The following is a 20,978-nucleotide window of genomic DNA, read 5'->3' on the forward strand; positions in this document are numbered from 1 at the left end:
TATATACCCACAATCGTGTGTACTAATTTCAACGCATTAGGTTTACAAGCTTCGCTGCCTAGGTATTTACTTGTTATGTAACTTGCGATACCAGCACTTTCCGTTTCAACCAGTGTTAAGTTAGTTGGCCCGAAACAAAACAAACATTTCGCATTTCGTTGCTGATAAAATGGCGACGTTGATATTAGAACGTCGATATAGACCTCCACCAACAGAAAAAGTAATATGTAATTGTTTACAGGTTTCCTGAAGGGTCAAACAAACACATTTTGTTTGTTGCCATTAAATTCCTATCCTTATAAACTGGTATCGGTGGCATTAACGCCTAATCGAGGGCTAGATACTGCCACAACTATGGAGCCAGTCTGGTTAAGACCAGAGTACGATTTTGCAAGAATGTTTAATCGCTGCAACGGCAATTTTCGTGACTGTGGTACCTTAGAATAGGTATAAATTATGAAATTTCTGTTGAGGTATTTTACAATTCAAAATGTACTGCTTTTCTGGCCTTCTGGCGTAAAATACCGCGGTATCAATACCCGATGAAGTCTCGTCGCATGGCAGACGAAACGTCGAATAAATACGCCAGAACAGCGGTATAAAACATGATGTCCCAGCCCTCTGTGATAATTGTCTTGCTTTTTTGACTCGCGTTTTTACACTGAAGCAAAGCAAACTCCATGACAACAACCTGCAAAAATAGATGACAGAAGACGCCAAATTATAGCACAATAAAACTTCTGCAAACACGTGGTTTTATTCGTCATGGCAACGTGGGTTTGTGCTCATTTAAACGTAACATGAACCATGGTATAAAGGCGATCCCTTTGTTTGGTGACGGAGTACAAGATTGGCAATTTTTAGGCCGGCTATATTTACTTATAAATACAGAAATACAGACTTACATCCTAAGAATGATTGGTTGACAGTAGAACAATCTACAAATACGCGTACACTATGTTTAGCGATACAAAAAAAGCTGCAGCAAAATGATAAGCGCACAAGCTTGGGTGGGCAAAAGATAATTAAAAGAACACAAGAAAAATTGTGAAATTAACTCTACGTTTAAAAACACTGGAGTATATGCACCTTGTTGTTGCTAAGGGGAACTCTTGGGTAAGAAGTAAAGCATCGATTGAGTAAAAACGTTTGTCACAAACGTTACACTTGAACTTATTTTTTTGCCGAAAGGATTCTGAAAAATATCGCCAAAAGAAGAATCTCTCTGGATGAAGTATTTTTTGCAAAATTTACATTTAGTTTGTGTATCTTCGCTGCTGTGCAATCGAACGTGATTATTGTGACTTGATTTCAGTCGGAACGCTTCAAGGAAAAACTAATCTTGTTTGTTCTCCGGTGTAAATTCGAGGCTAAATGTTAGCCGACGTTTAGCTAAACGTCTTTGGCTGGATTTGAATATTTCTTGTCGGCAGTGATTGGGATACGTGTTTCCAAACTATCTTTTTTTTCACTTCTACGGTTTCTCTCCAAGGTGCTGTGTTCGCATATGGAACGAACGGTTGCCCGATTCGCTAAAAGCTTTATCACAAAAGTTGCATTTGTAAGGTTTTTCTTCGGTATGTGTTTGTACGTGTCTAAGTTCGTATACCGTAGTTATTTCACGTGATGACCGACTAAATGTCAATCGACGTTTGGCTTAACATTTTGTTCTGAAGGCTGCATTTGAATAGTATTTTCTCAAGCAGTAATCATAAAAACGTATTTCAAGTTTATTTTTTGCACTTTTGCAGTGTCTCTCTAGGTGGTGTGTACGCATGATGTGGGACTTTCGGTTGCTTGCTTGACCAAGAACAACTTCTTGTAACCACGCGAGGATTCACAGAACATTTGTTGCCGTGTTACGTGTTACGTGTTGACTTTTACTGAAGGAAGTTTGTTTACCTTGAAGGTAAATAGCTGAAGGACAAATCCTCTGAACTTGGGATCTCTTACGCTGTACACCAACACGTTGATAAGGCTGGAAAACGAAAACAAACTTGGAAAATATGCTTTGAGGTAGTATTTCACCCAATAATTCAACTGTTTAGTCTTAACAATTATTCATAAACAGCGGTTGGTGTTTCAAAAGAAAAACATCTGCGTGCGTTACTTTCTGTGTAAAGCTGAAAATATCGATCAACCAGACAGCTCTATAGATGTTTAATAACAGAAAAATATATTTCTCCTTGAAAGAGGCAGCATTAGTTTTTGTGCAAAAACAGAAGCAACGCAAAAGTTAATGCATGGTCTACTATAGTAGATTTTGCAAACATCAGCATTGGTTAGGAATCGACCATTTTCCCCGTTCTATTTACCACGTGTACCTGTTGGCCATACTTGTGTAGAATGAAATAATATAAGGTAGTGAAACCGTCTGACACGTCAGCACGCTGAAATAGTGAAGCAAGCACACGACAGCCATCGGTGCTAAAATATACATGAGCAGAATTAGTTAAAGTGGCTTGCAAGATTTTTGAGCAATCACAGGATTTTCAGATGTGTATAAACCAAGACACCTACTCATAGTTACGGTGAAGGCTATCTGCATGATTGCGACAGTTTTAAAGAGACGTATTTCAGTTTTATGGTTCGCATGCTTTGATCTGCTGCTCCGTATTCCTTGACTGTCACGAACTTTTCTTCTTGCCAACACTGCGGTAGCAATAGTCAAACTAGTCTGAAAATAAACAACCATTATATGGATATATTTAAAACTTGCAACATTATTCTAATGGCTTTTATGCAGTAGTTAAGTGATTATGCACACATTTTACAATAATTTGTCATGCATTCGGATAATTTATGAACGTATCATAAACGTAAACACACATTTTTGTAGTGCTGGGTTGTGTTCGATTTTAGGTGGCTGATCCGAATTACAACTACCGTGAGAAAAAATGCTCTTTTGCCTTTTAAATTAGCCTTCTGGGCCAATAACAGACAAGAAAACTTTTTGAAAAAAAAAGCGCTTTTGCATTAAATCCCTGTTTTGGAAAACTGAATAAAAACGAAATCCTTTCACGACATTTTTGCAACGATACGTCCCTATTGTACTTGCCATTATAATGAAAGGTGTAAGAACGGTAACGACAGGAAAGGCGATTGCGGCATCGTATTCTGGGCTTCCTGGCTTGAATTCCGTTGTTGAGACGAAAAACATGTAAATTGTGTGAATGTAACTGAAGACGAAAACTTTTGGAAACCAGACTGCAAAAAATCAGCACAATGCATTCCTAACATAAAGTTATAATATGGGCGGCAGAAGCGCAAAAAAATGTAGCGTTCTTAACTGTAAGTGAATCTAGAATTAGTCACCTTGATCTGTTGCCAATACATAAAGCCCATATTGTTATTGATCGAAAAGAGTTTGAAACAGAGAGTAAACTAAAATTGCTACTTTTTATGTAGGAAATCAAAGTTTAACAAAACATATTTGAAACAAAAGTGCAATAAATGTGGTTAATGACACTATTTATGCCAAGCAAGGCGACCAAATGTCGTAATCAACGCAACAGTGTAAGTTGATTATCATAAAAGATTCTATTGCATGCTGTCTGGAGTTATCGCATGAATATCTGTGGCAGAAATAAAAGTGCCTCGCTTATCTGGAAACTTTTCGTCACACAAACTTACGCGGAATCGTGGAAGTAACCAAAGAAGCCAGCCACACTGCTGCTATGCCAAAGTGCACCACCCTGCGGCTTTGTGACCTGTATTTTAGTGGCCACCAGATAGCGTACAAGCGCTGTTGGCCTAGAAACAGTAGATGATAGAGGGATGATGTGAATCCAATAAGGAAAAACATCGAGCCGAGGATTGCTTCAATCGACCCATGCAGCTGGACTTGTTTTCTATCAAGCTCATTAACCGTTGAATAAATTGTCCAACTGTAGTTGTACAAGACAATGCAGAAAATTTGGATACCTAAAATGAACCATAAAGTAGATTTGAGAACTATTTAGCATTGACATTACGAAATTGTCTGATTTAGACACTCAATGCTCTGACACAGAGTAATCAACTACCTGTCAATATATCTGCCACAGCCAGAGAGCACTTAATCGTTCCAAACGTATCCGTTGATCCTCTTTTCTTCTTCCCAACCACGCTTCCAATCACCAATAGATTTCCAAATATTATCGCCAGGCCCAGTAGAACGGCAGCGGCGGCAAAGAATCCAGCTCCAATCATGCTGCATTGACTGCAATTGTACAAACTGGTCTCGGGGCATAGGGTTATTGCATCCATGCTACAGAATGAGGGGAACCCGCATAGCTGTTCTCCGTTTGATGTATTTGTCAACAACGAACTAGAATTCATCAAACTCCCATTCAATGTCATGACTTCGTCGGGTCGGTATAGTTTCAAAAGGGCAGATTCAGTTTGCAGAGGGCAAGTGGGATAGTGTAAGATAATATTCAAAAACTTATCTATGGGAAAAAATGGATTTACTAGCATGTAAAGTAAATATGTCTTGTTGGATTTGTTTGAAATTAAACAATTGGTATACGTTGAATTAAAAAAAAATAGTTTATTTCTTTCGGAAGTGCATAGTCTACTTGTAACCTTTCCAAAATCATTTCTCCATGTAAAGTTAGTATCGATTTGGACCAAAAAATAAAGCACAACTTTTAAGGAGAAACTAAAGGTCGCCACGCAATAATCTACGTCACCTGACGTCATTGCGATGTCCCACACAAATATTTGTCTTGCTTTGGGTGCTGGTACGCGGTACTGTTGTGACGCCTTTTATAAATAAATCAAGCTGGGTTTCTACCTGCCAGGTTGTCTTCAAGTACTACATTTGCACCTCAATTAAACTTGACTTAGTTTTACTGTTCATCTCGTACAAGTTGGGCTCTGCCGACTATGACCATAGGCTCGCCACAACAGCCACAATTAAGAAGCGTGGCCACAATCACGGAAAATCAGCAGTCACATACTTTACATATTCGCCTGAGGCAACGAGACTCAATTGCGATTTCTCTGTACTGGTTGATTAAATACAAGTTGTGTATTTATACGATTGTTAAGCCTATAACAACATTGTCCGCTCAATTAAACCTCAAACAATCTGATTGAAATAAAAATACACAAATGTGAAACACATTCAGCTTTACAGTTATTAGAGTAAACTTGGAAAACAAGTACAATATGTTGTCACTGGTATGAGTTTTTCACGAGAGCAACAGACACTATATACATCCTTGTTAGTTTTTACATTATTCCAACTTGGTTATGTGCAGTAACAACACACTCTCGTTTAATAACAACACCTTTAACACGTGACAGACTACTATCCACACAACACACGTTTTTAACAACGTTAAAAATTGCAGAAAAATTTTTGCTGGTCGTATGAAGGTTGTCCAGATGAACAAAACTACGAGAAACACGTGATCACAATTCTTTGACCAGCGAGTGCCTTTACAAAACTCTTGTGAAGTACATTTTTCGAAAATCATTTTGTGTCCAGGCAGAAGCCATGTATTGTGGTGATGCAAAAAAACTTTCTTTTTCCCAGGTGAAGATTTATTGAACATTTGTCACTGACTTCGTGTTACGTGTTGGCTTTAACTGAAAGAGAACTGTTTACCTTAAAGGTTAAAAGCTGGAGAACAAATCCTCGAAACTTCGGATCTCTTGCACTGTACACCAACACGTTGATGAGGCTGAAAAAAGAAAACCCTTTTAGGAAAGTGTGCAATGTACGAAACATGTTGTAGGTTTTCAATTAACAATATTATTGAACCTATGATATTAAAAAAATTTTGCCCGCTATAAAAACCACACTTAAATATCACGTTTTGTAATTATTGTTACAGCGAAATGTCCTATTCTTGTATATAAAGCTTTTATCACGTACCTGTTGGACATACTTATGTAGAACGCTATGAGATACGGCAAGGAGACCGTCTGGCACGTCAGTATGTTCAAATAGTGAAGCAAGCACACAGCAGCCTTCGGTACTAAGTAAAAAAAAACATTGTTAAAGTGAAAAATTTTTTAGGCAATCAAAGTATTTAGATCTCACAAATATAAACTCGGTATAAAAACGTCTTTGTTCCCTGCATACGACTAAGATGTAACCAACACTTCACAGTGAAATTGTTTGAAAGAACATCACGTTTCAGATTGAAGCCAACTGGTTTGTTAAAAGCATTAAGAAATCAATACTGAGTAGAGGTAATAAAATAATACACTAACGCTGATCGTCAATCACTGTTTGTGAGTAATTTTAGATGCCAAGATTCTGGCAAATTAAAGGAACCATTCTATTTCCGAGTGTATATAACCAAGACACTTACGAACAGTTACGGTGAAAGATATCTGCATGATTGCGACAGTTTTAAAGAGACGTATTTCAGTTTTACGACCAGCGTGCTTTGCTTTTCCGCTCCGTATTCTTTGACTGTTCCGAATTTTTCTGCTTGCCAACACTGCGGTAGCAATAGATAAGCAGGTCTACAAACGAACAATATACAATTAAAAGGATATTTCGGAAAATATAATAATTTTTGTTCGAATTGTTAATCACAAAATTTTTTAGGACTCAAACAATGGCGAAATGCAATCACAATCTTATAAAAGCCCCTTTATATTTTAAAATTGTGTTTTGTTATTTTATAGGCGCGTAAAGCTCTCAAAAAATAATGTTTTGAATCTCTTTTCATTGCAAAAATTGAATAATAATTGACAATCTACGTCATTATTGCAATGATCCGCACTTGACCTACATACCATTATCAGGAAGGGCATGACGACGCTAACGAAAGGAAAGGATATTGCTGTAAACATTCCAGAGTCTCCCGGCTTAATTTCCTTTATAGCGATGAAGAACAAGTAAAGTGTGTGAATGTAACTGAAGGTGAAAATGTTTGGAAACCAGACTGCAAAGAAAACAATGCAAAGCATTGGTAGCATGCAATACCCGAACAAAGCTCCTCGAGCAACTTGTCAAATTTTGCAAAAAGGAATGCTTTTCAAAAAAATTTTTTCAATCTACATATGCAAAAGAGCCATAATAATCTTTGAGAGCTGCAGACAGTAGTGTACACTGCCACTGTTTTCTCAATCTAGATCAAAAGTCACACTGTTCTGTTAGCAATAGATTTTTTGAGCAACTTATTTTTGTTAATTAATCGAAAAGTTTACAGAACCTCATATGATAATTACTTCATAATTATGCAGCAAACCAAGTTTTAAAATCACTTATTGAACTTACTCGGAAACGTGGAGGTAACCATAGAACCCAGCCACACTGCTGCTATGCCAAAGTGCACCGCCCTACGGCTTTGCGACCTATATTTTAGTGGCCGCCAGATAGCGTACATACGCTGTTGGCCAAGAAACAACAGATGATAGAGAGATGAAGTCAATCCCACAAGAAAAACTAACGTGCCGAACGTTGCTTCAATCGACCCATACAGGTGGGCTTGCCTTATACGGAGCTCATCAGCCGTTGAATAAATTGTCCAACTGAAGTTGTACAAGACAATGCAGAAAATTTGGATGCCTAAAATGAACCAAAAAAAAGAAGATCTAAAGCGATTGAAGCAATGATATTACAAAATTGTCCGTTATTCCGCAGAGCTGCGGTGCAAAGAGCAGAAAGGTTAAAAATAATAAAGCAAAATATAACTGTAATTTACTCGTTTGTTCAAGTTCTTACTTCACAGAGAACCATAATTAAATGTTGTCCTATAACATGTATACCTGTCAATATGTCTGCCGCAGCCAGAGAGCACTTAATTTTTCCAAACACATCCGTTGAACCTCTTTCTTTTTTACCAACCACGCTTCCAATCACCAAAAGGTTTCCAAGTATTATCGCCGAACCCAACAGAACGGACGCTGCGGCAAAGATCCCAGCTCCAACCATGCTGCATTGACCACATTTGTGCAAACTAATCTCAACGCATTGGGTGGTTGCATCTATGCCACAGAATGATGGAATTCCGCATAGTTTAGAAAAGAATCCATCATCACTTGAAATATTCCTTAACAACGAACTCGAGTTTATCAAACTCCCGTACAATGCCATGACTCTGCCCGTTGGTATTTTCCAACAAAGCGTGATGTTAGATGATAATTAAATCTTTCAAAAATGATTTACTACTAAAATAAAACGAGGAAAAATATTCGTTTGCAGTATTGGTTTGAAATAAAACAATAGGTGCATTGAATTGAACAAAAAATGTATTTCATTTCTGCAAGTGCATTTAAACCCAACAACAACCGCCTTTTCAATAAATCTCCCACGCGTTGACTTGAACAGGATGTGAAAAATATTCATTATTCTCTTTTCTAATTCATATTCATTGTCGTGTGACACGCCAAGCCAGACCTAAAGCAGAAATCGAGCCCAAGAATTATCACGTCATGTAAATGTCGCATTACGACATTATAATTTCTAGTCTGTGTTTAAAGAACCTGTCCCTATGTGACGTCTGTAGTAAATAAACCGAGTTGATTCTGCAGCTGACACGTGATCACCAAATACTGCACTGCTCCTCAATACGAACTCGAATCAGGTTTAAAAATAAAATTAACAATACTTCGCATCAGTGCTCGTGTCTGACCGAATCAAAAACCACTGTACTGATGGGACCTGGTTGGTCGAAACAATGTGCACAACTGTCTGCAGCTCAATAATCAAAGCGCTTTTTGAAACCTTGCATCGAGTTTTTAATTTAGAGTGTTTGTTTTATTTTGCAATTCGAACGAGTTGAATCCTGTAATTTTCGTCCTACCCTACAATTACAGGATCACAACAGTGTGAAAGTGTAAAAATGCACAATCCCGTAGCGTTCGCCTGAGGCAACGAGGCTAACTTACAACATGTTGATTATATACGCAAGTCTTGTAGTTAAATAAATTCATACGCCTTGACCACACAACTATAGGGATGTAATCTGACTGCAACACAAATTCTTTAGTCCAATTCAAGCCTACGTTTGCCTTCAACGTTTTTTGTGGGCATGTATGTAAAAAATCGGAAGGTTTTTATGAAATGCGTTAAGCAGTACGTTACAAAACTGTTTTTATGGCACAAAAACATAACGTATAGATTGTATTTAACCAACGGCAAGACTTCATCAGTGTCATGTGGCGAAGCAGTTCAAAGACGTACTACCAAAATATCACAGAACATAGAAGCACGCCAACACCACTTGCTGCGTCACGTGATAAGAAAAATGCTGTGAAATAATTTCAACTTTTTTTGGCAAACTGCGCGAAAATAAACAGATTAATTCTGGTTGTACGTGATTATGAGAAGGTGGAAAATGGCCACTGGTTGTACTCACAGATTTGATCTTGGAGGCTCTTGTACCATGAATCCTCTTCCAGCGCGTGACAAGTAATGTGTCAAGCAAAACTTTGCAACGGTTTGTTTTTCAGCAGAGGGTGAATAACAAGGACATTTAAATCTTTTGTAAAATCAAAAGTATCTGCTATTTTTACTGCGTTTAAGTAACAGGTGTTGTAATAGTCAGCTGTATTTGTTACATGTAGCGATATTACCCGATATACTTTAAGGTTCAGATCAAGAGATTTAGATCACATGTCCAAGAACACTGATTCGACCAGCTATGATCCAAGAACAAAAGCTGGGTCCCAGAGCCTCTCAGATGAACAACGAAACCTTGTCTTTAATGTTGGGTTCACATATTCCAACTCAACAACTGTGACTTTTAGTCAGGTTAAAAATAGCAGTTTTGCCAGGGACACAAATGCAACTACCAACATTAATCTAAATCAGTGATTCCCAACCCTTTTGTGGTTGCGTACCACTTGGAGGTAAAACAATTTCGACGCGAAACCCCCTAGTTGAGTGTTACAAAGTAACCTAGGGGATGAAGTAACAAACATTTTGAGATCACTTACGATCTTTTAATATCGAACTATATCTGCAAATTACCAAAAGGTGCTCGCGTACCACCCAGAATGCCGTCGCGTACCACATAGTGGTACGCATACCACTGGTTGGGAAACTCCGATATAAAGATTTAGGCCACTTTTCTCAATCAAAATTCTTATATTGGTTTAAAGGTCATTTAATTTTTGCTCAAAATAAATAAATGGTCCGTCTTGGTATTCCGCCGGCGTGCGGGCGTACGCTCGGGACATTGAAACAAACAAAGAATCCGCCGGCGCAAAGCGTATGTGTGGACCCGGCCTAGGAGTAATAGTCTAATGGGAATATAAAATTATGCAAAAGCCAATTTCTTTGAGTGTGGACCCGGCCTAAGCATTGTCCAAAAGCACGCTTATCACAGCATAATGTTGTGGTGCAGTAGTGCGTGTCGACTTGGGAAATACCCCTCCTCGACCCAGTCAGAAACGTCACGCTTGACTGAACAATACGTGAGGAACTATGTAGCTTGAAGAAAGCGCGAGAAAACTCTTTCCAGATTTACTGTGACAGGATGCTGGTGCACTATAGCATAGGAGTTTGTGGTTTGGAGGCATGTTCTGTACATGTAACGAATAACATTTGTTTTAGGATCATAAATATAGACACAAACCTTTCTTGGACTGGATAATTTTTTCCCACTTTAAATAAATGGTGATCACTGGCATTCTGTGTTTTTTGCTGTTATTATTTACTCAAGCAAGGGCAGATAACTATTTGCTTGAGGAACCAACATCATGTGAAGGTAATTGGATGAAATTGTATCACATAATTTTGTCAAACAATCAACAGGATTCTTCATTGTATGATGACCAGATTTAAAATTTCGGATTTTTGATTTAATTCAGCAAACATTTGATTGCAGTGATGTTTTTCATATGTTATTGCATGATGATTGTATCAAACAAGTGGCCCCTAAGACACAATTGAAATGAGTTATGACCCCATTACTGAGAACTCAGTATAGTATATATATATTTACTTCATTTGGTTACTATACAGGTTCTATATATACATTTTCATGCAGTTTGCAAATACTTTGTTGTGGAGCTGCAGAGTCGATTGGATGAAAGTGCCAAATCAAAAGAAATTCTACGTACTGGACATGGTTTGGATACCAGGAATCGCAAGGAGTTTCCTTACAAAACCTCGTAAGAAACCATTTGCTTTGATGATATTTACCTCCCATTTACCTTTTGTGAGAAAACTTAATTTCACATGAGGGAAATTTAAATCAACAACTGACATAACTTCTTTGAACCAGGGAACTGAGATTGCTAGAAGCAATGGATGGAATATGTGATCGAATTCTTGAATACAACATGCATAAGGAAAGAACTGGCAGTTTGAGGTTCAGTAAGGTAAACTAACTATTTTCTATTTAAACTCTATAATGGTAAAATTGCCTCTAAAGTAATTACACCAGTTGATATTTCTCTTGTATTTGTTGCTTCTTGGCATTATTTTTCCACTCTGTTAAAACTTGTAGTTCCTGTTTTTATTAGGGGCAAAGTGAAACAATGCAAACACTCCATGGCTTGGTAAACAAGGGAGTAAAGGTAGATTTGGGAATTCCATATGATTTGTGGGATGAACCTTCAGTAGAAATTACATTATTGAAGAAACAGGTATATCGAGTTGTTTTGACTAACATTCCTTCATCAGGTTGTGGAACTATTTTACTTTTCCAAGCCAATACGATTTTAGCAAATGTTTTGTTCGATGATTGATTTTTTTGTTAAATTATGCAGTTAAGCTTTTATTATTTTTAATTGGCCTCATTGTTTAGTGTGAAAGTATTCTTGAAAAACATGAGGAGGCAGTAGAAGATTGGTATTTTAACCGCCAAGATACATCAACACTCTCTGACCATCTGTGCAAGTCCATCGTACTTAAGAAGGGCAACCAATGTACGTTATTTTAAATTATTGGCATTAATGTATTTGCAAACTGTTTGTGAATATCACATAATTCTTCAGTGCAAAAAGTTTGTGACAACGACATTAATATTATTACATAAATGTTAATAATTAGAATGTATTTTATCTCCAACATGGCCATCATAAACCTGGGTGTTTGCTTAGTGTTGCCTCAGGATGCATATTAAGTTACTGGATAGATCTTGCCCATGGTTGTATGCTAATTATTACTTCCTCTTTCGTGTCACACAATAGCCTGCCTGGATGAAAAGTGGACTGGGAAGGAAAAGAAATACCAGGATGAGGAAAATGCCGATGAAGGCATTGAAAAGAAATCTAGGAAAAAAAAGAAGAAAAAGAAGAAGGGAAAGAAAAATACGAAAGTGAAAGGCGATGATGGCTCATCAGGTTCTGACAGTAGCGATGCGGAGGGAAAAACCAAAGATGAACTCTAATAGTTACAGAGGGTTTGGACTGTTCTGCTTCGGTGTTTACTTTGATGTGTTAATCATGAGTCACATTGTATTGCGTTTATTGACGCATCGTTAACGCTGCAATACCCTGATCAAATAGTTGTGTTTATCTTTCTCTGGCGCACAAGTATTACGAACTCATGTATTCAAATGACCACCACAACACGAAATGCACAGTTTTAAACTCTTGCTTTTCAAAATCCTGTCTTTTTATTTGTTTATCACTTATAAAAAAAACTACGATGAAATGGACTTGACTGTAGGATACGTTTTTTGATCATAATTGTCAACATCTTCTATAGGCTTATCAAGTTACTAATACTATGAAAATGTGCAACGACTGGACAAACTTCAGGAAAACGCGGTATAGTTGGCATCCCACCGTGTTTGTGTTTCACTCAATCCTGATTTCTTGGTGATAAATTAAGTTATTATTCGTGTCTGTGGGTGACCATTGTTCCACCGGAGGCAAATAAAACAGAAATACGTAACATCTGCTTTGTTCCATTGTTTCCCACATATGGCAGCGGTTGTGGATCGAATGCCTTTTCGCTTTCGGCGCGTCTGGAAAGATTCAACGCACCAATCTGTACAAAAGGTTTTTCCTAATGTGTTTTCAATTACAACACGTTTTCAATATTTTGTTTTTATCATAATGGGGTAAAAATCCGCGTCCGGGGAGATGGAAAAAGTACCCGAAATTGTGAAGATGGCGTCTATAGTATAGTAGCCTGCGAATTAACGTAACATACCTCAGAGAGATATACTTACATTTTTTTTTATTTTATGCGTGCGCTATTCAAACTTTTTTTGTGGTCCTGACTCTTTTGTATTTTGTAAAAAAGAAAGGTTCAGCTGTTAGTTTTAATCGTTTTTTCGCGTTAAATGTTTTTTATCTCGCAAAAGGTGTTGCGAAAATTCTGCTGACTTTTGGCTAACGCAAATGTTTTACAAGATAACAGTTTTTCAGAAACAAAACTTTTCATATCGGAATTAAAATGGTCATGGAAACAAAGAAATTTACAGCTGTGTATCATAGTTATGCAAGGTTACAACGAAGGTTGGAGCAATAATTTTAAAAGTGTTTTTTTGAATGGGGTCAGCAAAACTTTGCGTCCCCCACTAGTAAAAAAATCTTTTCAGCGTGACGGAGCAATGAAGCGTAAAAGTCAATCAAACTTTTCAGAACTGAAGCGCGAATTCATCAGAGACCCCTTTGTTTTGTATTCCTTAACTTTAATACTGTTTTAGTCATTTATTTGAAGCTGCAGAAAGTAAATACGATTGCGACTGAAAAATGTAACTTTGCAGATTAACTTGATGGCAACTGAGGTATGTTTTGTTTTGCAGAAAACATGTCACAATAAAATAAACAACGCAGCTAAATGAAAGAAATATATACACTTCTGCTCTACTATGGACGGTTCCACACCTAATATTGTGTTTCTTCTTCATCCTGATGAAGTGCCTACAAGCTCCAAAGACGCTTTGGTTTGGCAAGAGTCAGTTTTTTGCACTGTGTTGAACATTTTATTAAACAAAGATGGCAATTGTGTCAATCATGCCTTCGAGTGGAACCTCAATAAAGGCATCAGTTATGGGACTAAAAGGACCCAACTAAACTGGGGTTACAAGTTTGTGAAAAAGGCTGGAATGTTACATCACACCGTAAGTGATTTCAAGCCGCTAAATAGTGAAAATTTGGAGTTTTTTAGACAAGAGATGAAGTATGATGGGGAAGAGTCTGAGAAGATTGATTTTAATTCCCACACGCTCCTTGATAGTCTAACTGCAATGGTACATGACTTTCCCTGGGAGCAGCATTGCATTGTTTCTCCTGTGAAAATGGTTAGAAAACCAAGAAGGAGCAGGGAAAGGACAAAACGAAAGTTTGGTCTTGCTCTGGATGAAGAAAACAAAACAAGAAATAAGCAAAACTATGTTTTTGTGGTGGGCCCTTTGCCAAAATCCAAGATTGATTTGGAGCAATATTTCCAATGGTCTTTAAATTCCAATAGCAAAGTTGGTGATGCACTGATGCCGAGTCATTTGAAGATGCACTTCCGAGACAAGCATGAGATTCAGTTTCATTGGATTGACACTGAAGGGCTTTTGAAACAGGTAAATTACGTATTCGAAAATCTGATTGTTAAACTATTTTCCCTTCTCACCAATTCATATTATTTCAGGTCCCTTGTAAAGCAAATAATTTTGGTGTTGGTATTATGGAAAAATTCTTCCTTGGCAACAGTGGAAGTCTAATTCCTATTTCTTTCTTAACAGGTGAAGTTTCTTATACATGTACACATATTATGTATATGTTAACCTTTTGTCTAGAACTATTAAGTTTGATGAATACATCGTACTCTATTTTGTTTATGTCTAGGTCGCAGTGACATACCAAAACATTTTAAACCAGAAACCAAAGATTGTGCACACAACTCTGCTGATGAAAGCAGCGACTCGGACACTGTATTTGAATCAGAAGTGCAGCCAAAAAACACTTCAAGTTCTGGTTTAAATCTATCAGGCATTCTTCCAAACACATCAACAGTAAATTATTACATGTCCAAACCCTATATGGGGGCAATGCAAAGTTCAAGTGTTTCGGCAAAGCTGTTACTCAACTGGTCAGAAAATATGACAACTGAAGTTGATGTTGCATTGGTGGAAATTACTTGCAACAAATCGTACGGGCCAGAATACTCTTCCCAATACCTACAACCTGCTGAATGTGATTTCAGTGGGAGTGACATAATGACCAAAGATAAAACTGAGGATAGGTTTTGTTTGACTGTTCTTGGATCAATTGCCAACAGTTCCATTTCCTTGTTCCATGTTTGTCCTGCATTTTACGTTCTTTCCAACCATGTTGACAGCTGTGAAAGTTTAGCTAAACACATGGAGTGTTGCCTGATGAAGAACAGATGTTTAGTTATTCAAAGGAATTGTAGAAAATGCTGTCAGAAAAGTTGTAAATTCTTAGATCACCAGATTGGTCTTTTGCAGCCAGTGTTGGAAAACTGCTGGTCTTTAAATTGGATAAGGTAACAAAAACTTTTTAAATTTTAGTGTAGGGAGTTTATAGGGATGTTTTTTTGGATAGGAACAGGGAACTGGAAAAAATTTTCATCAAAGATCCCAATCATGATTATCTTGCACCGGTATATGACCAAGATGTTAAGGATGTTATTCAGCAAGATGTGAATTCTTTCAACACAAATTTGCAACAAACTACAAGTAAACATTGTTTTTTTTTTGTTCAAGCATCCTGTTTTCCTGTGGATTTGAGTAAAAGTTTCTCTTATAACATCAATGTCATTTGTTAGATCCATGCAACCGATTCAAACCGCACATGTTGGAATCATGGTACTGCACTGCCTCTACATCCAGGCAGTTTCTGGAAGTTGTCGATGACATTAAAAGGTATATATCTTTTTGCCACAACCTGAATATTGTAGTCTGTGTTTGAATAAATGTAAAGTCAAGATGTAGTAAAATTAATATATCTAGTTTAAGGAACTTTAACTCTCCACAAGTTAATGACTGAAAACTTAACTCCTATTTTGTGTCGTTTAGCTCCAAACAGACCAAGAAATTGAGTTCCAAACAAACAAAGTTCACAGATGCAGTTATGTCTGAATTAAATAATTACTACAAAACCGAATCAGTTTCAGAAGCTTCCATTAAGGTACAATTGCATGCAAACCTTTTATTAAACAAAACTTGATTGTGTTTTATTTTTGTGGCTGGCAGGTTCATGAGACTCTTCCAGAGTGGAAACCAAAAGGCATTGCTCAAAAAGGTTGTTTTAATAAAATTATTGCAATAATTTTTGTTGTTCCTTTTAAACCAATTGGTTTCTGATCGAACAACAATGTATTGTGATACAGAAAAATAATTTTATTGCTCAAAACTTGCCTTGACGACCAATTTTCAACATGTGGTTTTTCAGATTTTAACTCTCAAGAGGAAATGCTAAATTCAGTTTTGTCAGAATATGAGTCTTTTCTGGAGTTGGATAGTGACCAAGTTGATCAGATGAAGTTTTCGGCTCACAATATCATTGAAACTGTGCATCAGTTTGCAAAAAACCTAGGTATGAAATCAAAGAGCATTAATTTATGACATGTGATGAAAAACAAACAGAAAACATACAAAAACAAACTTTTGCTAAGACCAACTTGAAACATTTTAATAACGATGATAAGCAGTAGCTCGACAACTCATTAACATGATCATTTAATTCATTTTGTAATCGCAGGATGGGCCAATAGTTCTACAAGAATGAGCAGCTTTTTTGCAGAAAACATTTTTATGACAGCATCCAAACTTAGGTGTAAAGAAGTTTCAATGGAAAAAAGGAATACTGAGTAAGGCTTGAATTCTTTATTTTAAACATTTTAATCATAACGTTAAGCAGTCATGTCATAAATTTGTGTGCATAGATTGGGTTCCTCATAGACATGGTCATAAGTAGTAAAAACAAGAAAACAAATTGCACAAATATTTAAAACATGCAACATTAAATTCATGTCCACCATATTCAGATGCAAATTACAAATTCTGCTTCACATGGAATGGGTAAAGTTGGCATTCTCAAATTTTGATCCTGTTGATGAGGATCTGGTGGAGGAAGAAGCTGAGGTTGTCATCACTCTTCTTCGTCTCATATCACTATCAAGAAGTGTGGAGGCAATGAAGCAATTTTTGGAGGAAGTCCTGCTGGAAAGGTTTGTGATTGCTGCCAATGCTTATGTCATGCAAGTATGGTTGCATCTACAAAGAAATGGACAGAATTTTATTAAGATGATATCCAGATTTTTTGTTATTAAACATGTTAAAATCTGAGTCTGGTGTAGTTCGTTAAGTTCACTTTGTGGTGCTTTGCAGTAAACTTTACTGTTTTCCATTTAAATCCCTACCATTAATTAATTTTTTTATATACCAATCATATTTTTAACAATTCACTAATTAGTTTAAACTAAGTACTGACTGACTTAAGATACAAAAAAGTACATGATAATCTAAGTTTCTATGTCTTACATATCAGCTATGCAAAAACATGTGGAAAGCTTCTGTACGAAGTCCTCAATGACCTAATGCTTCCCATACCTGAAGTGCTACGACAACATGCCAACGAAAAAGCTGTTGACGACAGTTTCTTTGACCCTCTGTCCAATGCCCCAGGCAGTAACTTGCCCAGTGCTGGTCCATTTTCAATTCTTAGTTCAATTGGAAGTCAGAGTTCAACAGACTCGATGCTAGCAAACAGGTATCAGGATTCTATTAAATCCTATTTACACAGGAGCGTGCATTCTTTCCATTTTACTTTCTGTATAAACATGTTGTCAGTGCCTGTTAATTGTGTTAGAACTTGTGATTATGTAGCAAAACAAAATGTCGAAAATTAAATACACCTTTTAAACATGACAGTGTTAATAACAAGATGGGCCAGTCTCTTTATACTCTAAATATGTTTGTAACAAGTTGTTACATTGTCACACAATCAAACCTTTTCCAAAGGATTATTTTTTTAGTTTGGCTTGTATTGCTATTTGGCAATTCTTGTGAACCTAATGATTGTTTGTTTCAGACAAATCAAACCAAGGCGAGCTTCACACATAAACCCTGTAAATAGAAGACAGATCATTTTACCAGATTCCACCAAAGGAGCAAATAACAAACATGCAAGGTGAATTACAATATAATCTCTTGCTAAGTTCTTTTTTATAATTTTCTGCATTTTATGTAAAATAATGTAGTATTTTAAGTCTTTTACTAAACTTTTCTTGATAATATTACCAATTTTTTTTTACTTTTTTAGGTCAAAAACAGTGGAATCTGCCAAGTCACGGTTGTTTTCATCACTTCAGCCTAATGTGAGAAGTGAAAAGGAAGCAAAAGTTCACCATGAAAAGATTATGACCAGAAGTAGTTCAAAGAAAAAAGATGAAAACCAAAATAATGGTAAAAAATAAATAGTCTTTGTTTTTTAGTTATTGTCTCATTCAATTTGTTGCTAATGCAATTATTTGTCAGAAGAGCCTTGAGTTATTGAATTGTCTTATTTAATTAAATTTTAAATTGGACTATTTGGCTTATCTGTTAGCATTTGGAATCATTTATTGTTAATACTGTACTGATAACTATAAAAACTATTATTTGCCACTTAACTACAATATCAAACCCCATCTACATTGTCGGCTGCCAGAGAATGTTGAACTTACATTATTACAAAGTTTCACAGGGTTTTAATATGTTTTAAGTAACCAAAGATGTTGGACGAGTTCGCCGAGATCTCTTTGCATCTCCCTCCAAATCTTCAAGGAAAAGAAGCAGAACGGAAGGAAGGATTCTTAAAGCACCAGATCGAAAACCTGTGAATGGTAATAATACCGATGAGCATTAGTGGCTGCCTGGTGATATTTAATGTCAGAATGATTCAATACTAGTTGGTTCCCAGTAATAAAATGTGCTAGGGATCTCCACCCACTGATCCACCAACTGGTACAGGTCTTTGAGGCATTTGTAGCTGGGCCATAGAGAAAGAAAAATTAATTGGCTATAATTTGAGGTTGAGACATTCTTTAAAATTGTCATGAAGTAGTATAACATACATAGACATTACGTTCATTGTTTATCTGCTACACGCTGAAGGCTGGTCTGTAAAAAATAATACCTGTGTTTAATGGTCCATAGTGCAAAAAATGTTGAGAAATTCTGATATAGGCTGTATGATGTTTACTAAGTTATTTTTAAATTTATTGCGGAGAGCCGGAGATTTACCAGTAAACAGTCATCCATTGTATTGTTTGGTGCAGAGCAACAACCTAAAAGTACAAGAAAGTCATCTGTGATGGACACTCCCATTGCCAAACAAAGGATGACAGCTCTTGCTCGACAACGCATCAGGATGAGGAGGAGTCAGGAGGAATACAAGAAAGAGGGGAGTGAAACAATAGTGGAGGAGTCGCCCATGAAGCAGGATGAGGAAGTGGTTGATGTTTTTAAAAAAGAGCCAATGGACACCAAATTGAAAAGGTTTGTCATAGAGTATAGTAAAATGCTTAAGAAGGTCCAAGGCTGATGTCATTTAATATTTAAAGCATGGCTCAAGTCTGTGTGGACTTTTTGTCTTCACCTTTTTGACAACAATTGTCAATTAGGGGGTATAAATGTAGCCGGAAACACTTAGACAACTTTGCTTTGGGCTCAAAATTTATATTGTGCAGCAGTGATTTACAAATGGTGCGTTTCAATACAGTTGGGGCATCGCAAGCTAACTTGTGGTGACTTAGATTGAATTTTTATTAACAACTACAAGTATCCATATCGTCTCGTTCCAGGAGTCCCCGCCACTCTATCATGCTTACCCGACGTCACTCATTCTACCGTGACGATGCCAGTGGCAGAAGTCGCACCATCACCCGTGCTAAGATCGTGCAGCAACACAAAGAGGCGGCACCGCCCACTCCCCAACTGCTACGTTCCTCTTCTCTTAATTCCGCTCCCTCCAGCGCCCCTAGCGGCGAAGGGGAACCGCTCATTTCGCCCAAAAGTTTGCTTTTCTCGCATGCGCCAACCTCCAAACAATCCAACGCGCCAGGGGCAATCCGTAGCAGGAGAAGACTCCAGCTTGTGAGCGCCGTTCTGCCCAGCAATAATCCACGAAGCTCCGCCAAACCCATAGTTGAAAAAGAACCAACGGTGCCTGAAACCACTGCCGAAGAGCCATCGCCTGCTTCTGTAGCACTTTCGGGAGGGAGTGTGACGTCAGCCGATACAGCGATGGAGGAAGTTTTATGTTGCGTCACTCCGACGAAATTCGAAGCTAGTCTTGTCCCAGCATCCCCAACCACACCCGTGCTGTTGCCGTTCGACGCTTACAAAGAACGGAATTCCTGTGAAAAGGAAGATATCGCCCCGCCTCCTGTACCTACAGATGTCTCAAGCGAGCTTCGAAGTCCGTCCAAGTCCAAACCTATTACCGAGACCCCCGTAAAGGTTACCCCTCGTCGTTCGCCGCGGTTGCTAAGCAAGGACACTATTGCGCCATCCGAATTATCAACGCCACCCGACATCCTGCGCCCGATCGGACCGCTGGACAATTACGTGATAAGGACACCCACCGCATCAAAACGGCAACGGAGAACAACGCCCACCCCTACCTCACAACGAAAACCTTCGCCCAACGGTGACCACATACAGAGGTGGCCCAGGAGGAAACGAATCCTCAGTGGGCTGTCGCCACAGGAGCGCCCCAAGCGGCTGAAATGCGACCACAACGTCGCCACGCCCACGTTCCTCCAGGAGGATGGTGTATCCCCTTTACCTACTGTCCGCGATCCGTCCTCCATGAACGAGAGTCCTGATCTCGGATTCTACATCGTGTCCTCCGGGGACAACTCCCAGCAACAGATCAGGAAGATGGCTTTGCCGGAGGACCGGGTTTCCCCCGGGATCGAGGTGTCCCAGTTCCTCCGCCACAAACTCCTGGATCCAACCTTTTCCTCTCCTGTGAAGAACAGGAACTTAGGAGTTCCTCCAGGAAGAGTCAGTTCCGCTACGCTCTTCCAGGCTCGGGTCGGCTCTCCATCCTCATCCCGTCACATACAAATGGTTTTACTGCCCGACGAACCTTGAATAACTTTGGACACGTTGGTTGCT

At 38.0% G+C, this 20,978-nt stretch overlaps 3 protein-coding genes across 3 annotated transcripts; 2 read left to right on the forward strand and 1 right to left on the reverse strand.

Moving 5' to 3' along the window:
- Positions 1–1,866: 1,866 nt before the first annotated feature.
- LOC145897236 (adenosine receptor A1-like) lies at positions 1,867–4,248 on the reverse strand. Its single transcript, XM_082985428.1, has 6 exons — positions 4,026–4,248; positions 3,634–3,924; positions 3,059–3,207; positions 2,521–2,677; positions 2,325–2,427; positions 1,867–1,978 (listed from the first exon to the last, which is right to left on the reverse strand). The coding sequence occupies exons 1-6, from the start codon at positions 4,246–4,248 to the stop codon at positions 1,867–1,869; spliced, it is 1,035 nt and encodes a 344-aa protein (XP_082841554.1).
- Positions 4,249–10,511: 6,263 nt separating this feature from the next.
- On the forward strand, positions 10,512–12,793 carry LOC145898660 (protein canopy 4-like). The gene is made up of 6 exons (XM_082987204.1): positions 10,512–10,661; positions 10,944–11,067; positions 11,181–11,277; positions 11,422–11,544; positions 11,706–11,826; positions 12,091–12,793. The coding sequence occupies exons 1-6, from the start codon at positions 10,568–10,570 to the stop codon at positions 12,288–12,290; spliced, it is 759 nt and encodes a 252-aa protein (XP_082843330.1). The 5' UTR covers positions 10,512–10,567; the 3' UTR covers positions 12,291–12,793.
- Positions 12,794–13,931: 1,138 nt separating this feature from the next.
- LOC145897594 (uncharacterized) lies at positions 13,932–20,955 on the forward strand. The gene is made up of 16 exons (XM_082985947.1): positions 13,932–14,429; positions 14,498–14,591; positions 14,695–15,355; positions 15,415–15,548; positions 15,638–15,734; positions 15,888–15,999; positions 16,065–16,113; positions 16,264–16,407; positions 16,573–16,681; positions 16,859–17,041; positions 17,362–17,583; positions 17,905–18,003; positions 18,136–18,278; positions 18,578–18,697; positions 19,133–19,352; positions 19,658–20,955. The coding sequence occupies exons 1-16, from the start codon at positions 13,962–13,964 to the stop codon at positions 20,952–20,954; spliced, it is 4,152 nt and encodes a 1,383-aa protein (XP_082842073.1). The 5' UTR covers positions 13,932–13,961; the 3' UTR covers position 20,955.
- Positions 20,956–20,978: the final 23 nt, after the last annotated feature.

Source organism: Ascidia mentula, chromosome 4 (assembly GCF_947561715.1).
Source record: "Ascidia mentula chromosome 4, kaAscMent1.1, whole genome shotgun sequence".
Classification (NCBI taxonomy): domain Eukaryota; kingdom Metazoa; phylum Chordata; class Ascidiacea; order Phlebobranchia; family Ascidiidae; genus Ascidia; species Ascidia mentula.